The sequence below is a fragment of the Neltuma alba genome, unplaced genomic scaffold (assembly GCF_004799145.2).
Source record: "Neltuma alba isolate B1F8T4 unplaced genomic scaffold, ASM479914v2 tig00011524_pilon, whole genome shotgun sequence".
Lineage (NCBI taxonomy): Eukaryota > Viridiplantae > Streptophyta > Magnoliopsida > Fabales > Fabaceae > Neltuma > Neltuma alba.
This window is the reverse complement of record NW_021636190.1, coordinates 555,481-565,873: the sequence shown is the minus strand read 5'-3', so window position 1 is coordinate 565,873 and position 10,393 is coordinate 555,481. Positions and strand designations below refer to the sequence as shown.

Here is a 10,393-nt window from a genome sequence, read left to right as displayed (position 1 = left end):
CTAGTTAATATTAGTATATTCAAGCAAATCAACCCAAATGTGCCAGGGCACAAAGGGAAAACTGAACCGGGACGGTTGTCTGGCTAGATCCTTCAAAGGATGTCGTAATTTGGTCTCTATACATTCTGGCAGCAATATTTAACTAAGACCGCTTGCAGATAAGTGCAAAGTATAAATACGGCGCCGTTTCTCTTCTCATTCTTACTCCATCATGAAATCATCTATCGCCATTTCAACGACATAGCGCCGCTCAATAATGTCCGCCACCTTCTGAAGGAAGTCACGGAAAATTTTCGAACTTTTACACAATTCTCGGTTCCCCTGATAGAAAAGAGAGAGAAAAAGCGAAAAGGGTCTGTTCTTTTCCGTGTTTTTTGCGAGGGAGAGGAAATTTTCACTTGATTGTGAAGATGATGGCGAGGATTCGGGTGAGGTTTGAGAGAGTGGCAGCGGCGTTCGACGCCGACATTGCACGCCTGAGGCTGTGCGAGAGCAGCGGGAGCGATCACTCGCCGGAGAGCTCGAACACTGATTTGTCCGATCTCGTGAAGTCGTTCATGGAGAAGAATGAAATGGAAGGAAAAGAGGAGGTGCTTGGGGTTAAAGATGACGGTGAAGAGGGCGAGGATCTGTGTGATGTTGATAAAGACGAGTGGTCTGGTTCTGGTGAGAAGAAGGAAAAGCTGAAGAGTTTATTTGAAGGAATTGAAGTTGACGAAGATGATCGGAATGTGAAAGAGAAGATTAGAAGACAAATTGAAGCTATTTATGGGTCTGTCGGAGACAAGTCGTCGCCGGGATTCAAACGGAGATTAATGACTCGATTGCGGGAGAAGGGCTTTGATGCTGGTGAGTTCTTTTTTGTTTTTGTTTTTAATGTGAACATTGCATTGCTTAATTTCCTCTTTTTTTTTTCCCATAGGAAAATGAGAGATTTCAATTTCGCTTATAAATATCTGGAGTGTTTTTGGTTTTTCTGCGTGAATCATGTCCACATAGAATATAAAACAGATTTTATTAGAATATGGTGGGTATCTTACGAGGAATCACTTGATAAGGAATCATCTCCATGTTCAGGGCTTTGCAAATCCAAGTGGGACAGAACCTCGAGATTCCCAGGAGGCGACTACGAGTACACAGACATAAACATGGGTGGAAAGCGTTTCATAGTAGAAGTGAATCTCGCTGGAGAATTCGAGATAGCTCGTCCGACGAACTACTATTGCTCTCTGCTTCGTCATTTTCCGGTGATCTTCGTTGGAAAATTAGAAGAGCTGAAGAAGATTGTGAGGCTGATGTGCACCGCCATTAAAGCTTCCATGAAGAGTGTAGACCTCTTCGTCCCTCCATGGAGGAGACACGGCTACGTGCAGGCCAAGTGGTTCAGTTCTTACAGGCGGACAACCAACGAGGTTTCAACTAGGAAAGACGACGTTATACCTCGGAACGAGGATGTTTCTCCAAGAAGGTCCATTATTAATGGATTTGAAGCAAAGTTTGTAAAGGCATATAATTGCAGGGATGACTATGGGAAGACAAAACCTGGTTTCAGAGTTGGACTTCTGGCTACTGCACTGAACTCATGATGAGTATAACAGATTAATGGTGAAGTTGAATGAAACTACATGAAACAGGAAAAAAATTTTCAGTGTTCTGCTCTGGAGGCATATTTTTGCTTATTGGTAGTAATTTTTATCTTTTAGATAGATATAATGGTAGTCAATGTAAAAATTAGATTAATTATTTACAGAGAATAGATTGCCGGTAATTTCATTCTCAATTGCCATTGTGCATTTCACATTTTCACTTGAGCTAAGGGGCAGGAGGTAGATTTATAAATATATGTGCTCCCATTTTAGGGACATTTTTTTTATGTTCATGGACTAATAATTTCCATTATAATTATTATACACATAATAATACACACCCATATCTGCTACACTGAAGAAACAGCAGAACTGGAATGCACTAATATATTCATGGGATAGATATTAACACGAACCACGGTGAATTTGGTTGGCCCAAAAAAAATCCGACAAAGTGATGAAGCAATCAATCTTGTGAAGCACAAATCAAAGCTCCACATCATGTATATGATCAATGATATGTGGATCTCTAATATTTTATATATAGACACACACACGCACACCAACATTGAGGTTTCAACTCCAATAATCGTTGATCAATAAAGACATAAGTGGCTAGTCTTGTTTATAATGATTAAGAATTATAAATCACTTTGAAGCAGCACTATATTATCCCATATCAATCATAATCTCTTATCCAGCAAAAAGGAACAGCAGTTAGTAGACAAGAATTTCCTCTTTGATAATAGTTTAGTCACTACAAAAAAAAACAGTATTTTGCAGCAGTTCCAAATAACTGATACTAAATTGTACATTTATAACGGTTATACAAAAACCGCTATTAATATGCAACGGTTTGACTACAAAGACAGCATTAGTAGTAGTTTTCTCAAAACCACAACAAAATTATGGCACGCAAGTTTCGTACCACATGGTGGGAACAATTGTAGTGAAATTTTATAATGGTTCAAGGAAAAAAAATGCTACTAAAAAATAGATGACATACATTTGCAGCGGTTCTAAGTAAACCACTGCAAATTTCAAAAATGTTTGCATCGATTTTGTCAAAATTGCTGCAAACGTAATGTATTTGCAATAGTTTTCTTAGAACTACTACAAATTTCAACAACGTTTGCAGTAATTTTGTCTGAACCACTACAAATGTAATGTATTTGCAGTGATTTTAAAAAAACTACTGTAAATATCCCATCTACAGCGGTTTTCAAAAACCGTTGCAGATACAGCGTGGGGTTATTGAAAATATTTTTTAATAAAATATTATACAAATAATTTGCAATGGTTTTTTGCTGTTTATGTCATATACTTACTATAAATATCCCCTCCCCTACTTTCTACTTGTTATTTTCCTTTCTTATTCTGATCGAAATTCGTAGCAGTTTCTGACATGTGTTTATAACGGTTTTTGACAACCATTGCAAAGTTTTGTAGCAGGCTTGACCACATTTGTAATGGTTTTTTATAATCATCGCAAGGTACTTTTGCCACTCTCATTACAAATGCATTAATAGCGTTTAAAACTACGGCAAATGCACAAAAATAATCACTACAGAACACTTTTTTTTTGTAGTGAATGTTATCGCTAAACTTGTTTAAATCTCAAAATAATAGACACTTCTCGTCCCTCTCTCTCTCTCTTAAATGTTACTATATTCATATTATAGTATCCATTATCATGTTATCTGACTTTGAAGTTATTGAATGAGCTTGATTATATATATGGAGATACACACACACATATATTTTTTCTCAATCATCTTATATAACTTTTTAAAGTGAGATTTTAAGTGAGTGGCGTACAGCTCCCATATGCATATATTTTCTCTTTATCTGATCTCTTCCATTTTCCTTGTGGCATCTAAATCTCTAATCCATCCACCCTCTTGGTTGTGTCGTTGTCTAAAGGATTTGAATGCTTCCAACAACAAAACAGAACCTATTCGCGAATCAGAAACAAACCATATATAGCAGATCAGCACTAATAATGTATATGAGCTTTTAAATATAAAGAGAAATCAACTATTAAAAAAAACCATATAATATCAGATTAACAATACTCATAAATTATATAGTGAAGGGAACTAAATGCCATTTAAGTAAAGTTGTAAGTTCAAAGTTTATAAATATAAAAAAAACATTTATTTAATTTAGACATGATAAGACAGTCATCACATCAAAAGTTAGCATTATTATGTGTGGAGAAGATAGCATCGTTAGCAAAAGAAAGAGAATATAATATTACTTCACATCCTTAATATAAGAGTTAGTTATTTAATTTGAATATATTAAAAAAATTAGTTAACTTAATTATTTATAACAAATAGGAGTTGTCTTGTTTAATATCTTTACTAATAATGTGTGTTAACTGGAACTATTATTTAATAAAATTTTTAACATGTACAACTATTATAAGGATTTTCTTAAAAAAAATAAATATGAGAGAGAAAAAAAGATCAGAGTCTTATATTTATATTTAATATCAAAATAAATGTTAAACTAATTAATAAGCATCGACAAACGGGTCTGGCCTATTATTGCCTTGTGCATTTTATATGTACAACGTGGCATGCCTCTGTTTGCCTCCAAAAGATGCAAGAATATCCATGAGGATCACCCAACAGTATGGAAGAAGATTCGCCTAAAATCACACGTTGTATGGGGACATATACAATCTCAAAATGATTCAAATTACGCACAGCAACATTAACTAGAATCTCTCTTTCGACGAGTGGCAAGAATTGTTGGTGAATAAGATTTGTCCTTATCTCCTCCTACATATACAGAAGCCAACATGCATGCACGGACAACTTCAATTGGAATATCTACTCAGAATGTCCTGAGCATAGTGTAACTTTGTGATGCTTTTTTTATGATTAACTTCACTCATATATATCTTCAATAAGGTTGAGATATATATATATATATATATATATATATATATAAGCAGTGGCTCATACAGTAATATATGTCTTATTTTGCCCATAATAAATCTATTTATGAAGAAAGCGACTCGTTTCGATCCGTGTTAAAAGTTAAAAGGAAGCAAATTTCATTTATATATTAATAACTTTTTTTCTTTTACACCATGTGTTTTTTTATAGCATTGTCTTTGCCGCCATTTGAAATATACTGATAATAGTGTAGTTTCTTTACTACGAGCCAAACGAGTCACAATTCATTTATTAGTCACAATCCCAAGAAAATTTAATTCTTGAAGAGTGTGTGCGTGTAGTATACAAAATGAATTACATTCAATTTTTTGAGTTAGTAATCATTTATACAAATTGTTCTTAAAAAACCACACACACATGCCTTTTTATGTTCTTAAGAAGTGTGTATATTTCAAAAATAATATGTCATGTATAATATCTATTCTGTGTTTTACAATCATATGTATAAATTTCAAAATTAAATTTATACAATTTTAATATAATTCAAAAAAATTATATCAATTTAAAATATAAAACTAAAATCTACTCAATTTTAGTTGAACGTAAAAAAGTTTTATTACTACTTTGTCCACGATTTCTTTACTAATAGTATATCACAAGTCTACTTAATTTTAATTGAAAGTAAAAAAGTTATTTGCACAATTTTTTTAGACAAAAATGAAAAAGCAAATGGCCTTGACTGTGAAGGGGCAAAAGCCATGGACGGCTATGATTGGCCAATGTATAAACAAAACCTAACAGGGAGTGTCAGATCTCAACAAAACGGGGGCACTAAACTATAAAAGGAGCTATAAGACGGCCGTTCTAGAGAGAGAAAGAAAGGGTTTTTTTTTTTGAGAGAGAGAGAGAGATCCAAATTTCAATTTTTGTCCCAACAAGAAAAATATTTCTATAGCTCATTCCCCCTTTTGATCCGAGCGCGGATCGGAGTCGCCACAGTAGATCTGCCGTCGATTCATGGAGGGGGTGGGGGCCCGACTCGGCAGATCCTCGACTCGGTACGGACCGGCCACGGTGTTCACTGGGCCGGTGAGGAAGTGGAAGAAGAAATGGGTCCACATATCGCCATCTGCTGCTGCTGCTGCTGCTTCTTCTAACAACAATCACTCTCACCCTCAAAACGGTACTTCTAACGGTAATAACGGTTCCCATCTGTTGCTTTACAAATGGACCCCTATTACCCAAAGCCAGAACCAAAACAACAACAACAACGGGGGTGGTAATACCAACAACAATACTACGGACAGTAGCTCAGGCAAGGACGAGAACGCAGCTGGGACGGCATCTGAAGAGCCACCTCGGAGGAAATTCAAATATGTTCCGGTATTTCATTGACATTGATCTCATTTCAATTTTTCCCACTTTTCACATTGGCATGATTTTTCAAGGGTTTTCTTAGGTGGTAAGGTTGAGATATTGGGGGTAGGTACGACTTTGTTGGAAGTGGTCTGTACGTGTGCGGCTTACAGTTAATGCTGACCTCGTTTTGATTTCTTTGGTGCTTGGTTTTGTGTTTCCAAGAGTTCAATTGAGGGTTTCCTTTTTCTTTTTCTTTTTTCCTTATTTTGGATGACTTTGAGAGTGGCAAGACAGGAGTTGGTGATTAGAAATCCATGAACTAAAGTAAAAGAAAAAGTATATCTTTCATGAGTCAAGTTTCTATTCAGAGTTGTTGGGCTGATTATTTTCGCTTGGAGTGTTGAGATTAAGGGGGGATAACATGGAGAGTGAGATTATTACTAGCTTTCTGAGTCAGGTGGAAACGACCTGCGTGTAAGTTGTTCACTTTGGCTTTAGGCTTTATGAGTGTAAGCTCAAGGCATTTCAAGGTACCTTGGGTTTAGAAATGTATTCTTTGGGAATTTATAACAAATTGAATTATTGGTGTGAGAAACTGAACCCTTTGGGTTTTCAGACTTTGTGACATAAAAGAGCTGATTGCTTATTTGCATAGTTCATGGCAATGTACCTTGAAAAGACTACATTTTTGGCATATTTATCAATAAGCGGACCTTATGCTATGGTCTGTTGGATTGTTCAATTTTACAAATGCAATCTTCCAATATGTTATCTTTATGATTATGTAAGTGGAAGAATCTTCCAATATCTACCAAATATGTTACTTCATCAAAATGAACTGTCATTTATGGGATTCTGCTGCTTCGAAGCTTTGCATCATATAAGATGCTAAAATACATGCATTGCCTTGAGTATGCAGACAAGTTGTGGCTCATTCTACATATCAAGTGTCTAATGCTCATAAAATATTTTGAACAGTCGTTGAAACTTGAACTTCTGGAAAGCCTCGTTTATGCTGATAAATGTTGTCTTATCCCACTAAATCTTGTTTCCTGGAAGGCTCATTTGCTGTTCACTATTTATCTAATGGCTTGCAATAGTGTTCTGTGATGATTTTTGTGTTTGCATTTGTGGTAGGGTTTTTATATATTGCATGATATAAAGTTGGTGGCAATTGAGAATCAATTGTTCAAGCACGAATTGGTTTAGATTGTTGAATCTCTACTTTTTGGGATCAGTCATTCCCATGATTAAATGTGGGAAGAGAAAGAATAATTGAAAATTTGGGGATTTTTAATTTCTTAAGATTATTTGTCATTCAACATTGAGTAAAAATGCAATTCTCTTCTGGTTAAAAGCAGGGACCAAAATGAGAAGATTTTACTTATGTGTCATTGGAAACTCTTAGAAATAACAAGGGATGACCTAACTGCTGTATTTTCTTAATTTGCAAAATATATTTTCAGTCAGACTCATTTATTGTCCTGCATTTCTCAAACGGATTGTGACATTTCTTGTTTGTGTGAGAGTGGGGGGGGGGTGGAAGGGATCCTTTATTTTGCCAGATCTAATATAGATTGAAATTTAGAATTGATTGATTAAGAATGTACAGAGTATTTCGTATTAATGATAGCATTATAACTTTATTGGGTGAGTTTTCTGAGTGAGAAGATGCAAAATGAATAAGAAAGTCTAAAGATGTGAGGATTCATACCTTTTTAATACTCCCTCCGTTCCTTATTATAAGAGACATTTGATGCTTATGGCATGTTCCTATATATAAGAGACACTTAAAAGTTGTCTCTACTTTTCTGTGTTGATTTCCTATTTTACCCATATTTATTGTCTCCAACTCACACTCTCTCTTCTTCCCACTTCTCTTTCTTTTAATAATTTACCATTGTTCTCTCTCCTTATTAATGAGGGCATTTTTGGAAAACAAATTATACTTTTTACACATTAATTGTTTTTAACTAATTTTAACTGCTTTTTTTATTAACGTAATTCGGTTATTTGTCTCTTATAATAAGGAACGGAGGGAGTATCATGTTCTTGAAATTTTGAGTAATGCAAATTGATCCCCGCTGGAAAGTGTAGCTAGCTTGGGCCAGTAAGAACAAACATAAGTAGCTCAATAACAACTGATGTTTACAATATTATATTCTGATCAGACGATTACTAGAGTCAGTGGAATAATTGGGAAGTTTGTATTTCTTATTGATTTGAATAATAAGATACAACCAACCCCCCCCCCCCCAAAAAAAAAAACCAGGGAAGGGAAAGGCGAGAGAATAAATGCTAAAAAATGCTACCCTATCTTAGAGAATATTCAGAATAAACAAAGATATTCCCATAGAAACTCTTATCCTGGAAAATATCTTTCAGATTATTCAAGAACTCAGTATCCAATTTTCACAACCGTTCACATGTTAGGGAATAGGTGGGGATGGAATGGGCAAACAAAGCATAGTATTTATGATGACCTCGATGCATCTTTTAGTTTATTGACTCCACGATGTGGTTTGCTGCGCCACTAGGAAGATTTGCAAACTGAGTATTGATGCTACGAGTCATGGGGTTTATGCTTATCCTTCCCCGGTGATGCTGTGACAAGATGTATTTTTGATATCATAGTTCGTCGAAGACGATGCTGGTATAATATTCCTAGGCCTAATGTAGGAAATAAGTCTCTGTATAGCATTGCTTCACTAACTTGACAGTTATATTGGAGATGAATACGCCACTTTAACTAAACTATGTTTGTCATGTTCCATAAAACAATGGCACATTGTCTGGTAATTAGGTGGAATGTACCATTCAGAACAAGAATCACCTACGGTTTTCCTGTTACTACCATGGCTCAAATTTCTGTTACACAACTGAGTGCATTTAACAGTTACAATGCTCACATTTGTGGTCCATGATGTGCCTGATGTCACTTTTTATGCTGTTGATTGATGAATCATTTCAATACTTCTTTCTTCTATTTTATGCCTGGAAAGATAACTAGATCAATATTTGTTTCCTTGTTACCACTCATCGGGAATGTATGGTCATCTGGACTGTTTAATGGCATAGGTTGCCTTACTGGAGGAGCAGAGAAACGAGGCCGCTGAAGATGAGGATGCTGAGAAGGTTGAAGACGAAGCTAAGCCAATTGAAATTGACTCAAATGCAGCAGAACAAACTCGCAAGAGTGATGCTTTAGATGATAAACCGGACATCAATGATGTCCCTGCAGAAGAAAGTCAGGTGAACTTCTACTTGTTTCTTTTAGTTGCCTCAAAAAATCTCGTTTCTTTTCATATTCTTATGCGTCCTTGAAGGAGTTATTGTCTGGATAGAAAAAATTCATCTGGTTGGCATGTATAGTCAGTATAACAATAAGTTGGAGGAAGGCAAGGCTTATTACATATTATCATATATAGTAAAATTATGAAAGGACATGTTTTCGGCAGTTGGACCAGATTATGATGGTTGTCACTTTCTTCCTGGATATGGGACTGGGTTATATGATGTAACCGAGCCTTGTTATATGGAGCTTACTTCTCTAGATTTATCCTGTTTCAAGTCCTGAGGAGTTACTGAGCTTTTCAATCCAATATTGACTGGGAGTTTTCCTTTGTCTCAGGAAAAAAAGCAGGGAGTACGTCAGGATCTGAACGAAAGCACACTGGATTTAAGTTTGGGCTTGACATCCCAGGATGACGAACATGACTCTGATCCAAAACCTAATCAGACGAGGGATGGCCAGTAATATGGCAAACTCAGGTTGCACCGGAACACTGTTTCAGAGCTTCCTTATTCTCTGGATGATGGAAATTTAGAAGCAGTAGCGCACACATTTGTGTCTTACAAAATGGAATTTCACCTTGGCTTTCTGCTCACCCGGTCATTTAGCATGTTTACATCTGAGTATTCTTGCAGGGCTGCTTATAATTTGTATTGTAGGAATAGATACCTTCTTTACTTGGCATTAGACAGAATATTTTTTCCCCCAGATATTTACTGGGATAGGACATTTTGGACTTACAGATCATATGTATTTCGGGTGAATTTTTTAATTCAAATAACATTGCTGATGAAACTGCATTTGATTCTTACCCTGGCTTCACTGAACCAGTGAAGCCTTATTTCTGTCATTCGCTGTCTTACATTGAAGTTAGCTCAGAGTTCCTTCCTAACCTTTTTTTAGCGAGTTCTTGTGATCAAGGGATTGCATAGTGATCTTCATGCGGAGTTAACTCACACAGCCAACCTAGGCAGAATTTTTCCCACTTTAAAACATGCTATGGTAGTTGCTTGTCTGCCTCTGTCATTTCCCAGCTTTGTTTGTACCTCTTATGTCTAACTTTATTTCTCTCATTATCCATTTTCTGCACCCGTGGGTTTTACCCATTTATTGTGTACAGCATACGCGATTAATTGCATTACAAGGCATAATGTACGTTTCTATTTTACATTTCCGTAAACTTGTATTCACATTATCTACTGTTTGATTAAAAAACTTAAAAGATTGGGGGAAAACATACTTTTGAA

General features: G+C 35.8%; 2 protein-coding genes across 2 annotated transcripts; both read left to right on the top strand.

Annotated features, from left to right (window-relative positions):
• The first annotated feature begins 296 nt into the window (after positions 1 to 296).
• LOC114714670 (uncharacterized) lies at positions 297 to 1,621 on the top strand. Its single transcript, XM_028899430.1, has 2 exons — positions 297 to 849; positions 1,078 to 1,621. The coding sequence occupies exons 1-2, from the start codon at positions 411 to 413 to the stop codon at positions 1,584 to 1,586; spliced, it is 948 nt and encodes a 315-aa protein (XP_028755263.1). The 5' UTR covers positions 297 to 410; the 3' UTR covers positions 1,587 to 1,621.
• Positions 1,622 to 5,406: 3,785 nt separating this feature from the next.
• On the top strand, positions 5,407 to 9,949 carry LOC114714676 (uncharacterized protein DDB_G0285917). The gene is made up of 3 exons (XM_028899435.1): positions 5,407 to 5,878; positions 8,933 to 9,106; positions 9,486 to 9,949. Exons 1-3 carry the CDS (start codon positions 5,513 to 5,515, stop codon positions 9,609 to 9,611), a joined length of 666 nt encoding a protein of 221 aa, XP_028755268.1. The 5' UTR covers positions 5,407 to 5,512; the 3' UTR covers positions 9,612 to 9,949.
• The last annotated feature ends 444 nt before the right edge of the window (positions 9,950 to 10,393 follow it).

Bases quoted from the DNA above. Each gene is read 5' to 3' on its own strand.
- LOC114714670 (XM_028899430.1), top strand. From the start codon at position 411: ATGATGGCGAGGATTCGGGTGAGGTTTGAGAGAGTGGCAGCGGCGTTC. The intron at 850-1,077 runs GTGAGTTCTTTT...CTCCATGTTCAG, and splicing joins GGAGAAGGGCTTTGATGCTG to GGCTTTGCAAATCCAAGTGG.
- LOC114714676 (XM_028899435.1), top strand. From the start codon at position 5,513: ATGGAGGGGGTGGGGGCCCGACTCGGCAGATCCTCGACTCGGTACGGA. The intron at 5,879-8,932 runs GTATTTCATTGA...TTAATGGCATAG, and splicing joins GGAAATTCAAATATGTTCCG to GTTGCCTTACTGGAGGAGCA. The intron at 9,107-9,485 runs GTGAACTTCTAC...CCTTTGTCTCAG, and splicing joins TCCCTGCAGAAGAAAGTCAG to GAAAAAAAGCAGGGAGTACG.